Source organism: Hoplias malabaricus, chromosome 2 (assembly GCF_029633855.1).
Source record: "Hoplias malabaricus isolate fHopMal1 chromosome 2, fHopMal1.hap1, whole genome shotgun sequence".
Lineage (NCBI taxonomy): Eukaryota > Metazoa > Chordata > Actinopteri > Characiformes > Erythrinidae > Hoplias > Hoplias malabaricus.
This window is the reverse complement of record NC_089801.1, coordinates 9,834,231-9,860,520: the sequence shown is the minus strand read 5'-3', so window position 1 is coordinate 9,860,520 and position 26,290 is coordinate 9,834,231. Positions and strand designations below refer to the sequence as shown.

General features: G+C 44.1%; 2 protein-coding genes across 4 annotated transcripts in view; one reads left to right on the top strand and one right to left on the bottom strand.

The window, feature by feature from the left end:
- Window positions 1-9,792: 9,792 nt before the first annotated feature.
- Window positions 9,793-16,077, bottom strand: mogs (mannosyl-oligosaccharide glucosidase). Of its 3 annotated transcripts, none has more exons than XM_066662162.1 (5): window positions 15,940-16,077; window positions 14,072-14,446; window positions 13,749-13,972; window positions 13,384-13,577; window positions 9,793-13,159 (listed from the first exon to the last, which is right to left on the bottom strand). In XM_066662162.1, exons 2-5 carry the CDS (start codon window positions 14,418-14,420, stop codon window positions 11,395-11,397), a joined length of 2,532 nt encoding a protein of 843 aa, XP_066518259.1. In that variant the 5' UTR covers window positions 14,421-14,446; window positions 15,940-16,077; the 3' UTR covers window positions 9,793-11,394. The 3 variants fall into 3 exon arrangements, with proteins under 3 accessions (XP_066518259.1, XP_066518261.1, XP_066518260.1); XM_066662164.1 differs by lacking the exon at window positions 15,940-16,077 and adding an exon at window positions 15,039-15,068; XM_066662163.1 differs by lacking the exon at window positions 15,940-16,077 and adding an exon at window positions 14,546-14,610.
- A 4,623-nt stretch (window positions 16,078-20,700) lies between these two features.
- LOC136674798 (neurexin-1a-like) overlaps window positions 20,701-26,290 on the top strand; it is a 353,645-nt gene continuing 348,055 nt past the window's right edge. The window contains 2 exon segments of the mRNA XM_066651019.1: window positions 20,701-20,816; window positions 23,480-24,628. Of these exon segments, the coding sequence (XP_066507116.1) occupies window positions 23,917-24,628 (712 nt within the window). The 5' untranslated portion in view covers window positions 20,701-20,816; window positions 23,480-23,916.

The window sequence follows — 26,290 nt, the reverse complement described above, 5'->3', positions numbered from 1 at the left end:
CAAAGACATTGGTTTTTTAATGATTACAATGGTTCTTAGGGGGGGGGGGCATGGAGGCGCAGCAGGTAGTGTCACAGTCACACAGCTCCAGGGACCTGGAGGTTGTGGGTTCGATTCCCGCTCCGGGTGACTGTCTGTGAGGAGTTGGTGTGTTCTCCCTGTGTCTGCATGGGTTTCCTCCGGGTGCTCCGGTTTCCTCCCACGGTCCAAAAACACACGTTGGTAGGTGGGATGGTGACTCAAAAGTGTCCGTAGGTGTGTGTGTGTGTTGCCCTGTGAAGGACTGGCGCCCCCTCCAGGGTGTATTCCTGTCTTGCGCCCAATGATTCCAGGTAGGCTCTGGACCCACCGTGACCCTGAATTGGATAAGCGCTTACAGATAATGAATGAATGAATGAATGAACAATGGTTCTTAATAGCCTCAGTGACACTGTGCTGGTGTTGGATCAGACACAGCAGCACCGCTGGAGTTTTTAAACCCCTCAGTGCCACTGCAGCAGTGGAGTTGAAGAAGTAGAAGTGTAGAGGCAGTGTAATGGCTGATCTGGTGTAAGGTTTATTTTTTTCCCCAAATCACATACCCGTTTAAGAAGCTTGATTACTTTTTAAATGCACCTCTCAGCAGCTAATTAGCAGATGCCAGTTGTTGAGGATAGAACACAGTGTTTGATGAATATCAGCAAAGTCTGATTTCTTCCGCTTAAAGCTGCTGAGAGGGACCTGAGATTAGTAATAATAATCATATCAGTTTACTAATATGTAAATGTTCTGTTCGCTCGGCTGCTGCGCCTAAGAGAATGGAAACCGAGCGTCTGGCATCTACAACCGTCCCCTTCTGGAGAGCTGTTACTTGCTGCCCATCTGCTCCTTTAAGTGATTTTTTTTTTTCTGATTTCCAATGGCAGCAGTCACCCTGACTCAGGCATCGTTAATCACGTCCATTCAAATTTTTTTTTTTGGGTCTCTTTTGCTTGCTTTAGAAACACAGTTTGGTCTGGAGGCAATCAGAGCATATTTGAGAGCACAGTCAATAAAAGAAAAGAGAGGGAAATGCTTTCTACCCACAACAAAACCCGTCACTGCCTGTTACCTGATAAAGAGCTCTCTCTCCGGCTGCTCGTCCTGAGGCGCCTCTATTGCAGGAATTCCTGAGAACTGCCACAAAAGCCGAGGGTCACTATTAGGGCGATATCATATTGAATTCGCTAATGTCTATGAAGGGAAACTCAAGATTCAAGACCGTCTGTAGCAGGCTACGCCGGAGCAGCACTGTTACCTATGGCAACGGAAAGTAGGCCTAAAAGAACAGGTTCACTTCCAACGCAGCACCATGTGGACGCCCAGTACTGGGCAAAAGTCAGAGACCACTGTTTTTTTTGTTTTGTTTTTTTCTCTTCAGTCAGTGTGACTAATGAGTGTAAGTTATTCATTTCCACAGAAAGCTCCTGAGGAGTTTAGATCGGAGAGAATCCACTTGCAAAAATAAAGTCCACAACATTGGAGTGAAGAATGATTCATGTACAGAAGGTTGGACTCATAACAGACCACCAAACCAGACCCTGATCTGATGAATAGCACCTTTACCTTAGAATTAACAGCACACACAAAGGAGCTGCTGAGTGCTCAGGACAGTGGGCTGGCCGCCCCAGAGCCCACACCTCTACATCACTGTTTGAGGGTAGAGTAGAGAGCCTAAGAAGCAGAAAACACTGACATTTTACTGCAATAGATAACTATGTGAGCAGTGCAGGATACTCTGTAACATCAGTGGTTCTCAAGGCTGTGCCCTCTATTTGTGGCATTATTCATTCATTCATTCGTCTTCTGGAACTCCTTCATCCTAAACAGTGTGGTGGTGGGTTCACAGTCTGCACTGGAACATTGGGTGTGAGGCAGGAACACAACTGAGACAAGGCACCAGTTCATCACAGTGAGGACCTGAGGACAATTTCACACACTCACCCTGTCACGCAAACTCAAACGGGTACACAGTTTCTCTCTCACACAGTCACTCACGCACACACCTGTAGACATTTCACACATTAATCCAGTCATTCTCTCTCTCACAGACATGGTCAAAAAACACACTCACCTAGTCACTCATTCACAGCTGTGGATAATTTCACACATTCACGCAATTATTCAAACACACATGCCTATTCCTATAGACAGTTTCACACATTTACCCAGTCACACTCACACGTGGACAATTTCACACATTCACCCTGTCTTACAAACACACACACACACACCTGTGGAGAATTTCACACATTCACCCAGTCATTGGGTGAATCAGTCAATGATTCCAGAGCCTACCTGGAATCATCGGGCGCAAGGCGGGAATACGCCCTGGAGGGGACGCCAGTCCTTCACAGGGCAACACATTCACTCACACACTCACACCTACGGACACTTTGGAGTCGCCAATCCACCTGCAACGTGTGTTTTTGGACTGTGGGAGGAAACCGGAGCACCCGGAGGAAACCCACGTGGACACGGGGAGAACACACCAACTCCTCACAGACAGTCACCCGGAGCTGGAATCGAACCCACAACCTCCAGGCCCCTGGAGCTGTGTGACTGCGACACTACCTGCTGCGCCACCGTGCCACCCCCACACGCACATTGCTATAGACAATTTCACACATTCACCCAGTCATTCTATCTCACACACCTGTGGACAGTTTCACACATTCACCCAGTCATACTCACACATACACATACACATACACACACACTCACACATACACATACCCACAAACACACACACACACACACCTGTGGACAGTTTCACACATTCACCCAGACATACTCACACACACACCTGCGGACAGTTTCACACATTCACACAGTCATAGTCACACATACACATACACACAAACACACACACACACACACCTGCGGACAGTTTCACACATTCACCCAGTCATACACACACACACACACCTGTGGACAATTTCACACATTCACCCAGTCATACTCACACATACACATACACACAAACACACACACATATACATGCACACACACACACACCTGTGGACAGTTTCACACATTCACCAAGTCATACTCACACAAACACACACACATTACTATAGACAATTTCACACATTCACCCAGTCATTCTATCTCACACACCTGTGGACAGTTTCACACATTCACCCAGTCATACTCACACATACACATACACACACACCTGTGGACAGTTTCACACATTCACCCAGTCATACTCACACATACACATACACACACACCTGTGGACAGTTTCACACATTCACCCAGTCATACTCACACATACACATACACACACACTCACACATACACATACCCACAAACACACACACACACACACACACCTGTGGACAGTTTCACACATTCACCAAGTCATACTCACACAAACACACACACATTACTATAGACAATTTCACACATTCACCCAGTCATTCTATCTCACACACCTGTGGACAGTTTCACACATTCACCCAGTCATACTCACACATACACATACACATACACACACACTCACACATACACATACCCACAAACACACACACACACACACACACACACACACACACACACACACACCTGTGGACAGTTTCACACATTCACCCAGACATACTCACACACACACCTGTGGACAGTTTCACACATTCACCCAGTCATAGTCACACATACACATACACACAAACACACACACCTGCGGACAGTTTCACACATTCACCCAGTCATACTCACACATACACATACACACACACTCACACATACACATACCCACAAACACACACACACACACCTGTGGACAGTTTCACACATTCACCAAGTCATACTCACACAAACACACACACATTACTATAGACAATTTCACACATTCACCCAGTCATTCTATCTCACACACCTGTGGACAGTTTCACACATTCACCCAGTCATACTCACACATACACATACACACACACCTGTGGACAGTTTCACACATTCACCCAGTCATACTCACACATACACATACACATACACACACACTCACACATACACATACCCACAAACACACACACACACACACACACACACAAACACACACACACCTGTGGACAGTTTCACACATTCACCCAGACATACTCACACACACACCTGTGGACAGTTTCACACATTCATAGTCACACATACACATACACACAAACACACACACACACACACACCTGCGGACAGTTTCACACATTCACCCAGTCATAGTCACACATACACATACACACAAACACACACACCTGCGGACAGTTTCACACATTCACCCAGTCATACACACACACACACACACACACACACCTGTGGACAATTTCACACATTCACCCAGTCATACTCACACATACACATACACACAAACACACACACATATACATACACACACACACACACACACACACACACACACACACACACCTGTGGACAGTTTCACACATTCACCAAGTCATACTCACACAAACACACAAACATTACTATAGACAATTTCACACATTCACCCAGTCATTCTATCTCACACACCTGTGGACAGTTTCACACATTCACCCAGTCATACTCACACATACACACAAACACACACCTGCGGACAGTTTCACACATTCACCTAGTCATACTCACACACACACACACACACACACATTACTATAGACAGTTTCACACATTCACCCAGTCATACACAAACACACACACACCTGCGGATAGTTTTACACATTCACCAAGTCATTCTCTCTCACACACTTGTGGGCAGTTTCACACATTCACCTAGTCATACTCACACACACACACACATTACTATAGACAGTTTCACACATTCACCCAGTCACAACACACACACACCTGTGGATAGTTTTACACATTCACCAAGTCATTCTCTCTCACACACTTGTGGGCAGTTTCACACATTCACCCAGTCATACTCACACACAAACATACACACACACCACCCAGCCATTCTCTCTCACACACTTGTGGACAGTTTCACACATTCACCCAGTCACACAAACACAAACACAAACACACACACACACATTACTATAGACCATTTTACACATTCACCAAGTCATTCTCTTTCACACACTTGTGGGCAGTTTCACACATTCACCCAGTCATACTCTCTCACACACACACACACACATATACACATACACACACACACACACACACCACCCAGTCATTCTCTCTCACACACTTGTGGACAGTTTCACACATTCACCCAGTCAAACTCACACACACAAACCCAAGAACCCTTGAGTAGTGTATCACTGAGACTACCTTTAGGGCCACGGTGCTGAATGTGGAGGCATCAATCTGCTGACGATAGCTGAAATGAAAGAGCCTTAATTTTATTTAGTTTAATTATAAAACTCCCCTCATGAAGCTGGTAGTCAACTGTTACTCCCACAGAGACACTGCAAAAAACGAGAACATTCGGGTGGTGCACAAACAGCAGCACAGACGTGGGCACAACCTGCCAGACTCTGAGGGAGATCTGCTGAAAAGCTGTGTTGAGGTGGCACTAGAAGGTCAGGGCAGGAGCCAAAGAACGGGTCCCAGTTTCAGTTTCAGTGACTCAATGCATGCGTTCCTTGCAGCAGGTTGTCGATGGAAGAGAGAGAGGTTGCATGTTCTGCACGTTGTCACTGTACACATCTTAAAACTAGAGTCACACGGCTGTGTCAGATGTGCATTTCATGTCATTGTCACTTCTCAGGTTCATTAGCAGCAAATAATATTATTTAAGGCTCTGCATTTGCTCGGATCTCGCCTCTGCAAAAAGGAAAAAAAAAAAGATGGCGGATGGTACGTTCAGACCAGGTGGAAATTGGGCCTGCGCTATTTTTCTGTTCCTGGTGTCCAACTGTGTGTTTTCATGCAACACGAAGTGAAGGGAGAAGAATTTTTGGAGCTCTATCAGCAGAGGAAGAATCATAGTCCCCCCCCCCACCCACACACACATCATATTCCTGCAACATGTCCCACATTACAATTCCCCTTAAGGCACCGGAGGAAGGCTCATCTCCATCAAACCCAAGGAACAATGAAGCTTCTAAGAAAGCGCAAAAAAAGGATTGGGCGAGCTACCATCAGCGAAACCTCGGCCGGAAACACGACTCACTATAAATACAAGACACTCGCCTCAGCTGCCAAGTTGCTTTTTACTTTCTTTCCTTTTTTTCCCTCCTTCCCTGCTCTCCTTCCAATCCCTAGCCATCTCTGCCTCTTTTCCACACACTGTTACATACCAGAGCTAAGAGCCCCGGTAAAAAGAAAGCGAGCAAAAGAAGCGGAAGCATGGTTCTTTTGAAGGAGCCGTCTCCCTGTCACTCCCTCCTCTATCTCCACGGAGTGTGGGAGCAGGGTTAGGGAAGCCCCGGTGCAGAGCCGAAGCCCCATTCGCGGCGGAGCTGCAGGTTTCCCTTGTGTTCCAGAAATACACCCCCTCGCCCACTCTTGTACCCGAACGCCCGTCTTCGCCTCTCGGGCTGGGAGGGGCTGGAGCCGAGCTTTTCTTCCTGATCGTGACTGCGGAAGGCTAAAGCGCGTCCCTGGCCTGCCCCGACTCCCCCGCAAGACCTCCCAAACGAACCCACCTCTGCTCCGAAGTGAACCCCAGCTCTGGTGCGAGGCAGTGGGCCAAACGTGGTCCCGCTTCAGCCGTACCTGCAGCTATTTAAGCGCTGTAAACGATGCGCTCTCAATCTCCGTCTCGGCACGGAGCAAGGGTTTAATTTATACAGTGGCGAGGGGCTGCAGCTGGTACACGAGAGATGGTAGATGATGAGTATGTTATGAGGACGGGGCTAACTTATTCCTCTATCAATATATGCCGCCAATAAAGACGAGGATACAAACACCACTCGCTTATTCAGAAAGCGGCTCCTTCACGCCGATGTCTGTCTCCTCCTTTTGATGCGGGGCTGCGCCACACAATGCAGCGCATAGCAGACTTCATAACTATTGGCCCTAGGAAGGTAATTCAATAAAAAAACCCTTTCAGCGAATTCATCACCCTTTTTTTTTCTGAAGCTCAACCGCAGTGTGAAAAGGGACGAGCCTATTCAAACAAACAGATCACTGCTTTTTCTGAGGAAACCGAGGAAGAATGTAGCGCCTCTCTCTCTTTTTCTCTCTCCTCGCTAACACAAGTAACTATGGTAACGGGCCCTCTGCATGGCACTGCTTCCACATGCTCTCCAGAAATAAAACTGTTGGGCTAAGAGTGTGCAGGTAAAGACAAAAGATCCTGGGCGAGCCTATTTATAGCCGGAGGTTTACATAATATTCACCCAGGCTGGGGCAAGCGCTTGGAGGTTGGGCTGATGGAGCGGTTGGCACTTGGGTACAGGGGGGGCACTGCGCTGACATTCCGGGGGAGAAGAGGTTGCAGGGCGCAGGGCTCGGAGCTGACGGAGGGCGAGCCGATTCCGGAGGTCATGCTGAAGATGGCACCTGCGGCATGTTGGAGTTAGAGTGGAGGGACGTAGGGCAGGTGAAAGAAAGAGCAGAGACAGCAGGAAAGAAAGGATGGGAAAGTGCAGCAAGGCAAAAGAGCACCAAGATGAGGAGAAAGAAGTTGGCTTGCTTGAAAAAATATATATATATATACAAAAAGGATGATGGGTTAGTAGCCGAGAGGTACATACGCCGATCCGCGGCTAACACGTATCCGTCGATTGGAAACTCCCATGGGACGTGTGCTACCAGCTCGAGGCAGCAAGAGGAGGAGGCCAACGAGCGTCACCGCACTCCCTATTACATCACCCCCCCGACTCGTTGAGGTAACAAGTGTTTACGAGGGAGAGACAAACAAATTTGCAGGGAAAAAAACAAACAAAAAAAAAACAAAGGGGCAGGCTTTAGCCACGAGGCTCGGTGAGCCACACTCTCTGTTTCACACACGAACCCGTCACAACGTCAAAAGCACAACAATGTGGGAGGACTGCTGAAGGCCTGATCTCTGCCTGGCAAATACGTCAACGTTCCCCTTTGTGAAAGAAGTAGTACCGCACTGGAGAGGGAAAAAAAAAAAGAATACCGAGCTGCCTGCGGTACTACCTTTACAAACACTAGACTCAAAATGGCAGCAGAATTGAGGATACTTCACTCTAAATAAGATACGACACGGTCAGATCTTTCTTCTGGCTAAAAAAAAAATGAAAAAAATGTGGTGGACTTCATCAAATAAAGCCTGGCTTTGCTCGGAGCATAATGAAAGAGCTCCATCTAGCCCATAAGTGCAGACATGACGTCCCTGTGCAGTGGAACTCGGTGGAAGAACTTGCTTGACCGTTGTAGTGAAGGAGGCAGCACCTTGCTCCTCCAGCCCCATCTTTCAAAAGTTTCCCTCGTTGATGAACGGCGCTTAGAGTAGGTAATGCATTAATTGCTCCATTAGGGGGAGGAGACGTTTCCCCAATGCCGTGACTCACACAGATATGGCCCAACTGCTCTGATCAAAAGAAGCACATAGAGGCACAGGATCTCATCAATGCGCAAATGGAGCCCCTCTGACTCATCTATTTATGCCTGTGTGTTAGATCTCACTAATGCTGTTTTGGCTATTATCCCATTGCTCGGTGAGAAAGGGTCTTTGGAAGGGGAGAGGGATTGCGCAATGAGTGCTTTAGTCACACCGATCGGCCGCACACTACAAAGGCCGAGATGCGCATTTCAAACGAGGGCTTGCTGCGAGGTTGTGTGTGAAGGAGTGAGGGGATGGTGGATTGTTGTCATGCGTTCTGCTTATATCTTAGCGCTCCCGTGACACCTTTCAGTTATTGCATGCAAAAGGTCAAGCACTTTTTGAACATCCTAGGGCAATTAGCTGATGCAGTCGAAAGGGGGGAGGCAGCATGACGTCCCTGACTATAGTTGGTGCTTAAACTCCAGGAACTGCGGTATGTGATTACCAAGTTGGGCGAAATATGACACGACAAATTAAGAGTAAATGTAGTGGTAATGAGAATCAAAGATGTATGAGGTACAATGTAATACTCAGAGACCACCCATCCATCCGTCACTGGCTATCCATTATTCAGTATGAGGTCTTGCCCCTTGTTGGTCCATCATTCCAAGAAAACCTGGATCTTCTTGAATTGTTGCAGATGTTCATTATTCTCCTTCCTTATGCAAGCAAATTGGCTTATATTTCATCACTTATATCTCATCTCTTACACCAGGGGTCACTAATAGATGGGCTGTGGCCTGGTTCCAAACCCAGATGATGTCCTGGACTTACAACTGACCAACTACTGAGAACTATACTAGTTTCCATTACTGTAAAGGTTTATCGGTCCAGGAGAATCACAGACCAATCACATATCACACATGATTCTACTCAGCCAATCAGATCTGTGCATTTTGATGAGCGCTTGCGAGTCAACCGAATGACACAAACAAAGCAAGGCCCCAGAAACTGCTGCCCTGAGGCCAATAAAAATAACCGTGGGACAAGATGAAAGTAATTTGGGCGAACTTGTCCTACGACAGTGTTGAATGGGAGTTCTGGTAGCACTGAAGTCCCACCCTTCAGCAAAAAGAGCTAATCAACTTGCTGGTTATGAATGAAGTCCCGCCCTTCAGCTAAAAAAGAACCAATAAGCGTGCAGGTTCGAGAAGGGTTGCCGATATAGTGAAACTCATGGAAAAAGCAAAAGCAGTGAAGTCAACAGCAAGTACAAGACAAGTCATTAGGCACTTTATTTTAATATGTACATTTTTTAATATCATTTTATTTAAAATGAAACAAATGAGTATTTATTTATGTGAAAACGGACACATTTTGTAGAAGTATACTAAATAGTCACTGTATTTGTAAATTCAATTTGGCATTTAGTTGTTGTTCACGACATAAAACGTTGCTATAACTACTAAGCTGCTTCAGAATACAAGATATGGCACTGATCATAATGCAAATTCGGCATTATCACGTTCTGGACCTTGGTTTGAGGATGTTTTTTCTAACTGGACCTTAATGAATTGTGATTAATTCTCCCTGTCCTAAACCATGATTAGCTTATACCTAAATGGCCATTTTGACTGGAACGTAGAATTCAAGAGACTGTACTGTACACTGTCAGAAACTGAATGTAAAAACACTACAGTGCAGGTTTGTGTCTAAGCTTGTATTCAATAAATATAAAGTCAGGAGAGCATAGAGAGCGTCGAGTTATTTTGCTGTTTAAAAGCTGCAGCTCAGCTGCCAGAGAGCAGGCCTATTTATAGCGCTGTAACCTTCCAGCACCAAGCTCTGCCTCTGCATCTATTCAAACTTGAGGCATAAAAGAGATGGCTCCTCGCTCCCTCCGCGGTGCGGGCACAGGGGCACGTGAACACCACCATGGTATGAAAGGAAAGAGTGAGAACTCTAAAAGTTCACGCAAAAGAGAGAGAGAGAGAGAGAGAGAGAGAGAGAGAGGGAGAGAGAGATGGTTCTGCGTAAAGCAAGGGAGGATAGGAGGAACTGTCCCCTTTTCTGGCTTCGGCCTCCACGGCCAATTCGCTCTTAGACGGTGAACTGTCTCTGTTACCCACAACAACTCTCCATGGAAACCATGTGAAACAGAAACAATGCATCTTGCCCGGTTGACGTCAGTCATTGGCCTTCGTCAGGCTGTGCGGTACGACAATGTCATGGGCTGGGCTCAGACTGATAGCGTTCCCATTATCAAACATTTGCTGGGTTTCCTTTCAACCTTGTACTCATGACACCAAGTGGAGATCTGGATTGGACATCCCGGGGCTACTCCCAGCTCGGATTGGACTGCGTGCTCATGCCACAGTTTCACCATACACCATGGCATTTTTGGTCATGTCAATATAACCAGGCATCTGAAGGACGTTTTTCAAAGCACACGACAAGCATTGTTTGAATAGCCACTTGTGTGGGGTTGAATGTGGTTTTTGGCATTGGCTTTCGATGTAGAACTCAATTAAACAAAAAAAAGGACTTGTAGGAAGGTATTATTGATTTATTCCTTTTAAAACACTCCCAAATCCTGGAACAAAATGACTGCGCTGTATAATAATGGCTCGATTACATCAAATTCCTTTGTCTGCACATTCTGGGACACTCAGAAATGTGGTGGCAATTTCCACCTGAGGATGGACTCGTCACATAAAACTGGCTTTCAAAGGGAAACATGGCAACATATTAATGCATTTTGTAGAAAGTCTGATTTTTATAAAATTACCTCAATATATTGTTGAAAAAAAAAAAAAAAAGTCCCTTCGCTTCAGTGCGATCTGCATCGACATACAGTGAGTGCACTTGAAGAGAAAGTTAAAATTCAACATTGAATCTAACACAGACACAGTTGGTTGAAACAACGGCACACGTTTTAGTAAATTGATATTTAGAACATCTGACCACCAGATGGGTCAGTACTGTTCTGCCATTATGAGCACAGTCAGTGCTGACCATCCTGTGAACGGGTGGCTGCCCTGTCCCCTGCCAGTGCTGTCATTGTATTGTTCCCAAATGTAGCCAGTCTCCTGGTACTGTTTGTAAACATTATTGATGACATTAGTCCTGAGTTCTTGATAGAGGGTAGCGGCCTCCTCCTGGTAAGGTCCATCCAAGCTGCCGTAGTGGTACAGTGCCCTTATTGCCAGGTAGTTCATGTTGATCCATATAGCTCCACGCCAGTAGGGGGCGTCATGCTCTGTGTTGCGCTTCATATAGAGAGGATCTGCACGGGAAAGCGAGCGCAGTCCATAGGGAGTCCACAGGCGATCTGGATTGCGAATATCCTGCAGGATGTGCTGCAGTTTCGGGGCGTCAGGGGTTAGCACTTGAAGCAAAAATGGGAAGAGGCTAACATAGCCGAGCGCATTCACATACTGGAGTTTAGGGGCTTTACGCACATAGCGCACCAGGCGAGCCACTGGGAACTGGTGCCTTGGTTGTCCAGGAGGCACAAAGACTTTCTCTTGCTGCAGTGACACGGCCTGGGTGTGGTTGCCGTAGTCGCAGAAGGCACGGTGCTGCTCGGACCAGTGCAGTTCATTCAGAAGGTTGTTGTTGCTAAGGGTCAAGAGGGTGCGTTCATACTCCTGATGGGGGTCGCCTAGCACTCGGGCCACACTTGCCATGATCCGGGATGCCAGTGCTATCCAGCAGTACAAATCGACGTGTCTCTCGTCTGCAGAAGGGTGGGAGGCACGCGGGTAATCGTCCAGCCCAGATGTCAAGGTCTTAGGGTTGAGGAAAAGGTTGGTGTCCTTGTCCCTGCCTCGCCAACGGTAGGAGTTGGGCAAGGGACCCGTTTGAGTGGTGTTATACCACTCAAACCAGGTCTGCAACCTGGGATAGAGCCTGCGGAGGAAAGGTAGAGTATCCCGAGAATACCGTGCACTGGGATCATTCTCAAGTTGCTCCACGATTTCCTCTAGTACTAGGAAAAGCGTAGGGGGGTTGGCATTCTCATTGCGCTGTACCACAAACTCAGAAGGGACCTTGCTTCGTGCCTCATCGCCTAAGATCTGCTCACGTGGGATCCATCCCTCAGTGTTGATCAGGTCCAGCCAGTGCGCTACAGCTTCCCGTGTGACTTGAGGGTCCCACTTACTGAGGAGGAGCTGATGAAAGCCTTCATCCCAAAGGAAGCCTCTTGGGAAGAAGGAGCGGGAGGGCACAGCGGTGAACAAAGAACCTTCAGGGTACAGCAAGGGGTGCTCGTTATATACCGACTGCACTATTGACTGCCCAAAGAAGTATCCCATGCCACCGAGCATGTTACTTAACGCAGCCTTGCTGAACTTCACCTTCGCTGGGGTGAACCCCTTAGCCTGAAGTCCAAAAGTCCTCTCAAACTTCTCATCAAACACTGCTTTCCACTTCTCCAGCTCCTCAGTCAGCACAGAGCCCACCAGCTGGTTGGGACGGTCATGGAAGCTCCCGCTTTCAAACAAAACTTCAATCTGAAAGGGTGCCTGGACGGTAACTTGGTGAACAAGAAAGTCGCTCTCTATGCGGTCATCCTTGTGCTGTTGCTGGTGCGGCGGGGGCTTGTAGGTATCCACGGCGATGTAAGGCCTTCTCTCACCAGAGGGGGGCTGGAAAACAAACCTGCGATTCAGGCTGCTCTTTACTATGTCCGTCAGCCGGTCCAGGCCTGGGCTCAGGGTCTGTAAGTAATTGTAGCTGAGGAAAAGAGATATAGCATAACATGTTAAATCCAGAGGACATCCTCTAACAATATTGCTTTTACAATACTGGACATTTGTCTTGGTGGACCTAACAGTCAAGTCAGCTGGCTGGTTTATCAACTCCATATTTATTCAAACCATAAAGTATATTATCTTAATGTGTAGGAAATAACTGTGTGGTTGTATTAAAATAACTTAGCTTGCTGTTGGCTCAAGTACCTTGCGTATTTGCCACTAGCAGCCCCTCCTGCAGTGGGTTTGCGGAAGGTGATCTTGAAATTTCCAAGTTCTTCTGAAGTTCCAGTAACGGAGCTCAGACGGCTCTTCTCTTCCACGTGAGCCTGGAGGGAGCCCTGAGTATCTGTGGCCACGTAGAACATCAGAGAAATGACTGGGGCTTGTGGGGCAGAGCTCTGGGAAGAGTCATGGGGAAGGTTTGAATATAAGCAGTGGCTGTTGGCAGACACATATTTCTGTCTCTAACATACCCCAAAATTTCTTATCCCTTGCAAATTAGGCATAAACATTACAGACATCCTAAGACCATCAAGACAGACAGAAAGGTTTTTCTTAATTCTGCTTACACGCTGTTTGGCTGTGATCCTCCATGTCCAGTCGCCGCCATGCTCCCCTCCCATTCGCTTCACAAATTCCGTGGTGAGGGTGAAATCACTGTCATGGATCTCCTGAACACCAAAGTTGAGTCCGTCGTGCATCAGCCAGCCGTAGCCCTGTAAACGGTCGCCCTGCTCACAAGTGTGCCTCAGGTTCACGTCCATCTCCAGGAACTGACGCATCCACATTAATCCTGAGGAGCCACAACCACAGACATACGTCACCGCTGTCCATATCCAGCATGGAGGGTATTACAATGACAACATATGTAGCGTGGGTGAAAAAGTCCTACCTGTGACAACTGACTTTGGACTTCTTGTTTTCATGCCGAAGTACACCTGGGGCCGATAAGTGCCCCAAAACCTCTCCGGAGACACAGCAGCACTGGTGCTATTGGAGTCTAAGACTCGTGGTGAAGGGTGCAGGGTCACTACTCTCTTGGCCAAGACTGAGCGCATGTACAGAGCATAAAAGAACCAGATAAGGCTGAAAATGCACAAGCCGATGGATATATTGATGAAAATCTTGCCGATGTCTGTCTTCTTTTTCTTCTCCTTGCGGATAGGTACGGGGGGCTTCTCTTCCTTTCGCGTGTGGGGCACTCCATCGCCCGTCACATTCCTCTTCCTCTGCCTTCCCATCCTTCCTTTAGCCTGTCCTGACCTGTCTGAGATTGAATGGTAAAATTTGGTTAATAACGACAGAAAAACATCTGCTATGTAGAGTAGCTGAAATGTAAATATAAGATGGAGATCAAACAGCGGACCTGTTTGAACTGGGCTGTCGTCCACTAGAGGGAGCAATGTGATTGACAAACAGTCATTTTACTAAAGACTCTTTACATATGGACTGTAGACCTAGGCAGCTGTTGCCCAATGGTTAGAGAAGAGGGCTTATGACTGAGAGGTCGTTCTCCTCCATCAATCCATGGCTGAGGTGCCTTTGAGCAAGGCACAGAACCTAGAACTGCTGCCCGGGTGCCAGGTATGGCTACCCGCTGCTCTGGGTGTGTGTTCACAGCCCCTAATGCACTAGTGTGTGTGTGTGTGTGTGTTTACTGCCACGTACAATGACAAATTCATTTTAAGAGCTGCAATTTTTTTAAAGGTGCATAAAGTGATTTTATATTATTTTCTAACTCATAAAAATTAACAGTGACATATAAAGGACACTAATTAAAATAGTTATTTTAGCAACACCATGAACACAAGTGCAATTTGTGCCTCGGAAACCAGTTTAAAAAAAACAGCACCACAGACCTGATTGGCTGTCTTTGTTGTTGTGGTTTGTCTGCTTGGCCACTGGAGGTCGCCATGACTGATTTAGTATTAAGCCATGCATTAGGCAGAATTCATCATTACATATATATATATATATATATGTGTGTATGTATTTACACTGTTACAATAATGACATATTGGTGTAAAAATAATAGCGATAAATAGCTTTACTTAATTAAACAACAAACAAAACACTAGATACACCTTTAATTTAGAATTTATTTGCATTGAGATCGCCAAATTTTAACTGCCGCTCTATTTAAGGTGATTCAGAACAGTCACACGATTAGTCAGCTTCAACATGAGGGCTCCATTTAAGGTAGAACGAAATACTCTAATAAGAAATCAAATTCAATTGGTAGGCGCCAGAATAAAAGCGAAGCTACATCATTTAAGGTGGAATGATAGTAAGGAGCATACTTCAGCTTGACGACGCCGAAATGTCAGTTTCGCACCATTTAAGGTGGAACATTCTAATAAAGAGCCACCTGCAGGCTGAAGACGCCGGACTGTAACCTGCATCATTTAAGGTGGAACGGCAAATTGGAATCAGACTCTGGCGAATAGCAAGGCAATTTCCTTGTCAAAACAGGAGTCAATGTATAGCTCAGAAGGGCAACAAACATGCCCACGCTGTAATTATGTATATATTTTGCATTCATAAAATAAATATGTAACATATGTCAGCTAGCTAACGATACTAATAGCTGAATGAATGGGTTTCCGTAGCTTAGCTTTGCTAACTTAGCCTCTGAGGTTTAATCGAAGCGTGTTGCGCGTTGATAAAAATCTCCATTCAATGTTTCCACTGCATGCGGCCCTTAATAAAACGTACGGAATAGATAATAAAGATGTAAGTGCTAGGTTTGAGTGAGGTTACCTTAAGGACGTGTCCGTTTCCAGCCACACATCACTGCCTTCGCTCTTCCTGACTGAGAACTGCGGGTCTGTCCCAAACGGCGCAGTGCTTTCCTCGCTTACTACGCCCTCGCAGTAGGGCGCCTACAATTCACACGAATTAAAGACGTTACATTGAGCTTTTTATAGTTATTCTTAAACGTTCAACATATCAATTTAAGATTTAAGGTTCGATTGTAAGCAAAGTTAGAGTGTGTAGTAAAAAAACAACCACACAAATTTGGTTAGAAATAGTTTTATTGGTGGAATTTCCTCTCTGATTTAGCCCAGTCTGAGTCCACCAAGACTGATGCCTTTCGTTTTTTACGCATTGCACTCCATTATTCCACTTACTTTGGGAACACCAATTTCAAAGACATAATATACGTGATTTAATTTGTAGTTACACCATAGTGGTCATACCTAAAGCATTAGGTAGGGTGTAACAATTTCATGGTAACACAGGCCTACATTAAGCTAAGTATGCTAGTGATATCTGGCTAGTTTTGTGTTAAACCTTTGCCTTTCAGTGAGGCATCCATTTTGTTTGAGAAGTTAAAACTGATGTGATTCCAAGTTTTGAATATCCATTTTTCAGTTAAATATTAAACTCTTAATACAGCCAGGGGCTGCAGTGAGTTTATTTTCTTTAATATATTTGTTGTATATGCTCCTCTAGTAACAACAAAGGACTTGTTGTATTGCTCCTTTGTTGTTATACAATAATTGTTGTGTTGAGATCACATACACAAGTTGAAATAGCAATTTATAAGAGGTTAATATGCTTTAAATAAAAAGCTAATGGGCAGCAAAAAGTGCTAAAATTCTGTGCTCTTCTGCTTAGTAACTGGCAAAGAAAATTAATTCCATTTGCAAAAAAAGTAACAGAAGTGCAGCTCTTTGTTATTAAGAGAAGGACTTGTCCACTTCGTCTGTGCAGTTGAGTAATTGAACACTGTGAACACTTGGAAAAGAGAAAGACTTTTGTACTTCTGCATGGCTTTACAAGGTTATCTGTGTTAATGAAAGTCTAGAGTCTATGAAAAATAATAATAACCCTTTGAGAAAGTGCAGTAAATCCTCATGCCATTTGTTTATGTAACAAATGAGAAGTCACTCTGATGGGATTAATGGGATTAAGCACTGGCAATTATAAAGTTCAACAAAGCAGAAAAAAGGCAAAGTCTTTCCTGATGAACAGGCATCATCCTTGATCTCCAGGGGGAGCAAACTAATTAATTAATTAGAACAAAACACAGGGGCAGTAAGGACTGACTTTGTGTTCATGACATCAACCTCTGGAAAGAATGGGTACATTTTTCAGAAAATACGAACAAAGCCATATTGTTTATGACAAATAAAATGACCTTCATTTGAACGTTTTTCTACATGACTCCATAAATCATCGCATTAACAGTAGTTGGATTACTGTTCTAGAATTATAATCACTACAACTGAGAGACAGTAGATGGCACTATAACACAGGATATTTCATGCAAAGAACTCACGTATATCCAGTTCTGCAAATGCCTACTACTCACTTAAAGATTTTTCCTTGGTAGATTTTCCAACTTTTTATTTACGCTATCATACATTGAAGATATTGTCTGCGTTGACCCTACACTACAGACACAGGAGATTCAAAGATGTTCATAAGAATAACAATATTGCACAGAATTACACAAACACAAAAGTGTTCTTTACTGAAACATTCCTTATAACTTCAGTGTGAATGCGTGGAGTCAACATGCTGTAGGCTGAAAAGATCTATATGAGCGAACACGTTGGCTTTTGTGATATCATGAAAGCACTGAATCCGAAATGGTTGGGTTAGTGTCTATAAATAAACCCATTTAAACCTGAAGGGACTGGACCAGTTTACATATTAAAATATTAATTATTAATATGCTTTTCAAAATCACATTTTTCATTACATGGGGAAATATTAGGTTATGTAAACTAAGATGAAAGCAGAAAATGACCTTTATTTTTTTGCTGGCAGTCCTCAGTGTCCACTTATAGGAAGAAATGTTTAATTGCATATTTTCTTCTTTATATGTGAAAACGTAAAAGAAAAAGAAAGGAAAATCATGACTATTTGCAAAATGTCTGGTGTTCAATGACCTTGTAATCTACTGTGAGGAATACCTAATGAAGGGACTGTATCCTCCCTAGACGCAGTATTTCTGCCAGCATCCATTTCTAACCCTGGACACTTGGATATTTTGCATCTCATTTGCATATTTAGCACCGGATTCTGGAATCTGACACCAAATGCCCCGCTATCCCATCTTTTTTTTATTTTTAATGATGTTCACTTTTTTATGATGTGCACTTTGTAGTTGTGCAATTACACAGTGTAGTCCATCTGTTGCCCTGTATGCTTTGTTTGCCCCTTTCACTTTGTTCTTCAATGGTCAGGACCCCCACAGAGCAGGTTTGATTTGAGTGAGGGGTCAGTCTCAGTGTTCTCGGTGCTGCACTAATTGATGTGGTGGCGCTGTATTAGTGTGTGATGTACTGTTACAGATGGATCAGACACAGCAGTGCTACTGGAGTTTTTTACTCCACCAGCCTAAAATATTCAGCCAACAGCATCCAGTGACCACTAATAAAGGACTAGAGGATGACCAGCACAAACTGTTCAGCAACAGATCAGCTACTGTCTCTGACTTTACGTCTACAAGGTGGACCAACGAGGTAAGTGTAAACAGTGAGTGGACACAGTGTTTAAAAACTCTAGCAACATTGCTTTGCCTGATCCACTGTTACCAGGACAACACACACTAACACAACGACCACGCCAGTGTCACTGCAGTGCTGAGTGATCCACCACACAAATCATACATGCTCTGTCCTGACAATATAAGAACAGGGTGAAAAGGGGAAAACAAAGTATGCAGAACAATAGAAGGTCTTCAGTATGTAATTGTAGAACAACAAAGTCCTCCTCTAATGTCAATTTAGCTGAGAGAACGGACAATGAGTGTGGAAACAAGGAAGTGGTTATAATGTTATTGTTGACCTGTGTGTTTGGCCTTGACCAACACACACACACAAAACAATGAATGTGGCCTTTGACCTTTACAATTGTTCCAATGTTTTTCCCTTGTGGATGTTGCTAATTCCCAAGCACAAATTGTAAAGGCTTTAATTACTAGCCACTGAGCTGAATCCAGTGTATTGGAGCAGAGAATACATTCTCCCTGCAGTGAAGCGCTCTGTGGGTTGGGACTGAATCTTCAATTATAGACTGTCTCACTTTTTTTTTCTTTTCTTGTAAGATAAGGCATGCATACATTGGGGAGAGCATTTTACACTTCAGACTTCCACCACACATAGGACATGCATTGAACAAGATTGATGGTCAGTTAAAGGCAAACGCAATCTTCTTCTTTAGTTTGATAGTTTGAAATTTGTGAACAGTGTTTATCTCATAGACAAAAACTAAGCTGCAAAATCTCTTTAGCGGTACTGTTCTTCTTATTTCGTGAGCAGATATAGTGTTTTTTGACTGGCACAGCTTTAAATGAGGTAGAACAGGGGGTAGCCAATTAGAGGAGAGATCATTTGCATACATCAGTCTTGACAGTACAGTAACACCACCTATCTGTTGGGTTGTAAATGTCAGAGAGAAAGCAAAATAAGGAAAACTGCTTTAAAATAATCTTGTTGTAAGCCGACACTCAGGTTTGACACAATATTTACTCTTGGGCTATGTCCAAACTGAGCCTGATGCAAATAACGGCCTAATTAACAACCCCTTCCAAGCTGAGGTAGATTTATGAGAGTAACACGCAGGGTGGTGGCCTAGGAGAGGGATTAGAACTATTGAGTTAAATAGAGCACTACAACAGCAACTCTAAATACAAGGTACACTGATAATTTATAGGCATTTTTGTAGGACAAGCTACACCTTCTGAGTTGTTTTTAAACCTCATAGTCCTTGTTGGTGAATTAAACGCCCGAGGAGTTGGTTCATTATGTTTAAATGTGAGGTTGAATGAATTGGAAGTGGCCTTCGCCCTTCGACCTTTGACCTTTACGTTTTTTACGTTCTCTCGTATTTGACGCGAAATTGGAGAAAAATCGCCAAAACGTGAACCACAGCAATCGCAGCGGCTCCCTTCACTGGAGCGTTCTCTTATTAACACCCGTTTTCAGGAAAGTCCCGCCCCTCTGCGCCATGATTGGTTAACAATTCTTACCCACTCCGCCCAATAGGTTTCTGAATTAGAATTAGGCTACTGGTAAATGTTTAAATTGAATGACACCACAAAATGTTTAGAAAAGATGTGATAGTAAATTCGTGTAAAACTCTTTTGTGTCTTTCTTTATAGAGAAGTGTACACAATGTTTGGCTCAAACGGTGTTTTTATTAATAGGTAATAAAGTAAAAAAACTATTATTATTACTACTAATACTACTATTTTTAGCTGAACATTAAAGATAATTAAACTTAAATTGTGGCCTCTGAAAAATCTCTTTAATTTGCATTTAAAAGCATTCCTGTGCTTCACTGAGAAAGTGAATTTCTGATATATATATATATATATATATATAGACAAACACACACACACACACACACACACACATATATATAATATGTATATAATATGTGTGTATTATTCCAGTGCCGCGGAAGCTGCCAATCAGAGCGCAGAGTGGGCGGGGCTTGTCAGAATACGGGTGTAAAACAGAACAGCGCGCTCTCGCCGAGGTCATGTGACTTTGTCTCTGCCTTGTGTCAGTGGCTGGTGGAGCTCGGCAGGGATGCACACTGCATCTTCCATCTCATGAAAACAGCTTTAAGGTCGCTTTATAACTCTCTTGTAGACAGGAAAACAGAAGACCTTCCAGGTAAATATTTTCTCTTTTGGAGCAGTTCTGGTGTTTCCAGGAGCGCGAGAAGGCTTTGCTTTTTGTTAATATATCTTTTTTTCGGGCTGTACTGTGTGATAGATGCGAGTCCTGAGATAATGAAGGGATAACTTCAGAGTTAGTGCCTTTATTTCATTCAGTTTCTGAGGAGGTAGCCGAGCAAAGGCTGTGTAATGGGTTGTGGAGAGAGTAATAGACTTTGATTGATAGCCTTTTCATGCAGGTGAGAGAGAGAGAAAAAGAGAGAGAGAGAGATGTGTTCTGACACATCATTAACTGACAGAGTGATACGGAATAAATATCAAGAGAAAGAAAAGAGTGTGAGAGAGAGAGGGAGAAAGTGAGGGAGAAAGAGAGAGGGCTCAAATCCACTGAAAGCAAGAAGGGGAAACCCTAATAATGGAGGGAGAGATGAGGAAAGACGGAGTTGTGTCAGCTGTTTAAGTTGATTAAAATATTGCATAGAGAGCAGGAATGAGTGTTTGGGTGAGTCGGATTTTAAAGTGGGCTGCTTAGGTCTGTGGGCGTCAGCTTCCAGCACAAACGGTGCATCTGAATTCCTTTAGTAGAGCTGCTGAAGGAGAATTCAGGAAGATTCAGACCTACACAGGGCATTTCTCGATGCTTTGAATACAGTGTACTGCCTTTGCTCTGTGTGAAAGGAGATTCTAACGGGGCTGGGTATTCATATTTGGATCAATGTACTGTTCTTTGTGAAGTTAATATAAACTGCATGTCCATGTGCAAATCAGCAAGCTCATAAAACAATGCAGCTGAGCTATGAACCATAATAATTCGATTTCAGCCGGCTGCTAAACCTTGTTTTAGTGTAGGACAGCAAACAAACATCCAGTATTTAAGATACAGTCCGGCATTTCCATTTCAGAACAATAAACCAAGTACGTTATTGGGAAATTGACTGTATGGTGCAAGTGCAGGTGAATATTTACTCTCAACACTGTATGTTGAAGGAGAAGCTAGAATCACATTGTGGTGTAATGGATGATATGGTTCAATATCTAGGTATTGATTGCTCACTATAACGTCCAAACACTATGTGCAGAGATTTACGGTGAGCTGAATGTAGTCATATATAGGAATACACAGTGTAGAACAGGAACTGTATAGTAAAATCAATTCTATTTAGAGGTGTCTACATACCGCATATTGAAATTGATAACATGATCCACAAACTGTACAACTGAAATTTGCTGTATCACCCACAACCTGTATATTTATATTAGTTACATGCTGAAAACACTGTGTACTGAAATCAACCATAGAGACAAAACACTGCAACCACACACCACCAGCGCTGTATGAAGAAATTCAGTCTACAGTCAAATTCAATCAGTTGTAACTAACTGCTTTAGAGTGATTAATAATTTAGTGATGGAACCTTTCATAGATGAACATTATGAACATTGTAGAGACCTTGTAGCTCCTGCAGGACAAACCTATGTGTATATTTCTTGTGTAAACCTCGCCAGTCTTTTGTCTCTGACTGTGCTAACCCTGAGGTTTACTCTTCATTAACCCTTTTCATGATAGGCTTATCTTAATGAGTCTAATTAGACATTCTTCAGTCTTGAAGTGTAATCTCACGTTTATGTCTATGTTTGTAGACTTAGCACTGAACGGGACCGTGCGGCCTGCTGTCACTTTGACTTTCCCCGACAAGTGTGTAAAATATCGACGCTTTCCAGAGAAAAACACGTATCTCCAATTTTGTTGGTTTATAGTTTAGTACGTCATCTAAACACAGCAGCTGTCCTTCACACTGTGTGAAAACATCATGATGAATTGACCAATAGAAATGCTTCAAAATTAACTGGAATTAAATGTTTGTACCTTGACGTCCACTGAAAGTTAATGTTTTTTCCATTTCCTGTGAAGTTACTCTTTGAGTGACACAAAGCTCTAGGGAACTGGAGGTTGTGGGTTCGAGACCCACTCCGGGTGACTGTCTGTGAGGAGTTTGGTGTGTTCTCCCTGTGTCTGTGTGGGTTTCCTCCGGGTGACTGTCTGTGAGGAGTGTGGTGTGTTTTCCCTGTGTCTGTGTGGGTTTCCTCCGGGTGACTGTCTGTGAGGAGTGTGGTGTGTTCTCCCTGTGTCTGCGTGGGTTTCCTCCGGGTGCTCCGGGTTTCCTCCCACAGTCCAAAAACACAGGTGGATTGGAGACTCAAAAGTGTCCGTAGGTTTGAGTGTGTGTCGCACTGTAAAGGACTGGCGCCCCTTCCAGGGTGTGTTCCAGTGATTCCGGGTAGGCTCCGGACCCACCGTGATCCTGAACTGGATGAGTGGTTACAGATAATGAATGAATGAATGAATATATATATATATATATATATATATATATATATATACACACTGTAAGCAAGAGAGAGAAATAAACGAGGAAACTGATACTGCTGTTGGCCTAAAACATAAAAATACATCTAAGGAAACTATGGGTTTCTATTATCTACATTTTCGTTTGAATGGGAGTCATTTTCAGTTGAAAGCCAAGCCATTTTGGATCATCACTATTTGTTTATTGGTTCCAAACTAAACACACTGTAAACAGATGCCTGGCATTTTCAGTGTCTACAAAAATGCAGTATACAATGTTTTCTACCAATGGTTCTTGTGCTTGTTTTCAGAATCTGTGGGTAGCAGCATATGGATGAATTGATGACTGTCGGTGTCTATGACTCGAGAGCATGACAACTACAGAGAATGTCTTCATTTAACCTCAAGAAATAACCCCAACACCTTGTAGACTCAGTAGTCATATGTGAATGGATATGAATCTACAAGAACCTGGATTATAGGCATTAGCTTGGATTGTGGATTCAAATACTGGGACAGATGCCTGGTGGAGAATGGTATCTCTAGGAGGTGGAGTTCCCTCCTACAGAGTGGGGTTCATGGCTGTGAAGCCAAAGGTTGCACTAGGCAGCAGAGCTGAGCATCTTTTTGGGGGCTTTCCTACAAAGCAGCAGTCAGGATCCAAGAGCCATTGAGGATTGATCTATCCAGGGGAGTTCTGATAGTTTAGAATAGATTCAGATTTTTGAAGTGAAGAAAGTTCTCCAACATGGTGCTACAAATGTGGCATAGTGCCCATCTGCTCTGGGCAGGACTCTTTGTGTGTACCCTAGTGGATGCCAGCGCTACCCTCAAGTTCTCTGGAGCGGAAGGTCAGTGGGCGGCTTTCCCGATGTGGAACGCCTGCTGTGAGAGCGAGATGAGCTTCAACATGAAGACCAAAAGCTCCCAGGGCCTCCTGGTCTACTTTGATGATGAAGGCTTCTGCGATTTCCTGGAGCTCCTCATGAACAATGGCAAACTGAACCTACGCTTCTCCATCTTCTGCGCCGAGCCCGTGGTGATCTTCTCGGATGTGGAGGTCAATGACAACGAGTGGCACACCGTCACCATCAAGAGGAACTTTAAAAACACCACCCTGGTGGTGGACAAGGAGGTGAAGTGGGCGGAAGTGAAGTCCAAGCGGCGAGACATGACGGTCTTCAGCCACCTGTTCCTGGGAGGGATCCCTCCAGAACTGAGATCCCTGGCCTTGAGGTTGACCTCGGACGTAGTCAAGGAGCAAGTGCCCTTTCAAGGCTGGATAACGGACCTGAAGGTCAACAACTCGGTGCCCAGCGTCCTGACAAGCTCAGGGGTGGACAGTGACGTCTGCGGAAGTGATATAATTTGCTTGAATGGAGGAATCTGCAGCGTCATGAACAACCAACCCGTCTGCGATTGCTCCGAGACGGGCTTCCGAGGGAAAGACTGCAGCGAAGGTAAGATATAGAAGTTTACCGGTCAGTGTTATCTACCTATTGTGAATTGTCCTCTGAGAACCGTAGTTTACATTTGATTACCACTGTGGATGTAGGCTTTAAAAGGTAGGTTTTCATGTCATAGCCCCCCTCCGAGAAGGGCATATAATTGCATGCTTTCCAATATATTATGATATCTGTCCCATATTGACCACAGACCATTGCTCATGTCACTCTGACTTCACTCCTGGCTATTTCACATATCAGATGTCCTCCAAATCAGCCATAACGTTACAACCACCCCCTTGTCTCTCCACGTGTTGACCATATAGATGCAATTTGTAGGTCTACATTTACACACAGTAGTCCATCTGCAGCTCTGCATACTTTTTTATGCCCCCCTTTCACCACCACCACATTACAGCAGCACTGAGAATGCTCCACCATGCTCTGTGGTGGTCCTGTGGGGGTCATCGTCATTGAAGAACAGAGTACAATGAGGCTAATAAAGTACGCAGAGCAGCAGTTGGTCTATGGTGTGTAACACTTTTGTATGAATAGTGAGTGTAGGAACAAGAAGGGTTTATAAGTACAGAGTAAGTACAAACACCAGGAGAAAGATGGGGTAATATCAATGAGTCATCTTCTAAAGCCAACAGCAGGATATTGAGACCCAGTGACTCAGAGCAGAAAGACTGAAATCTCTGATTCACTTTTGGAAAGCAGTTTTGATTAAAATACACTAGACTAAGCTTGATTATGTGATAATCTGTCAATAGAGACCACCCTTTGTTTGATTAATTCCCAGTCAAAATGGCCCCACGTAGTATTTTTACTTAAAAATTCAGTTTAATATTCCCTGTGATCCTTCACTGACCTGTAATAGGGAGAATAGAGCCACCGTCTTTGCTACTCTGCGCTCAGCACCTCAGAAACTGCACTATGTACCTTTTGGAGGAGGGTAGGATACCACCTCCCCATCTCTCACCCTTAGTTTCAGGACAGTGCTGTATAAATTAATTGCACTGTGCAACTGTAGGGGGAGCCCGGGAGCAAAAATTTCTGAATCTTACCTAGTGTTCCTCGAAGGTCAGGGCCCGGGGGGTGACCACTGTTTTATTCTCCTTTTGTATCTTCCTTTTCCCTCTAAGGTCCTCTTGACTGCTCCACATCCTTTCACACCCACAATGTTGGGTTATTTTCTCACAGTGAAAGGAAGGATAGAAACACACATGGTATGTGATTTTTCTCCAGTGATGCCTAACTGATGAGGACATTTCTAGTGCAGTCCTATCCTCATGGAAGTGGATTGTTTTATATCTAATCCGCTCAGAAATCTCTTCTGAAAAAAACAAATAACTTCTGCATAATGGCTGTTTAAATTGGAAATTGAATACATTTCTGACAGGCAATAAAAGCCATAAAGTGGTCAGTACACGAGAGACATGCTTTTGTCATCACATCACACATGGCATTCATTTTCTATGGACTTCATGTAATTTTTATTTATTTATTTATTTGTATTCTTATTTATCAATGCACAACATGTCAGTTTTAGGCCAGACTTGTTTCTTGTTAAGCTGTTGTAGTTAATCTTCATAAATATGTTTTCTGATAAATTTCCAAACTAACTTTTGGTGTGGAACCTGATAATCAGTGCTCATGATAGAGGAGCATTGTTTT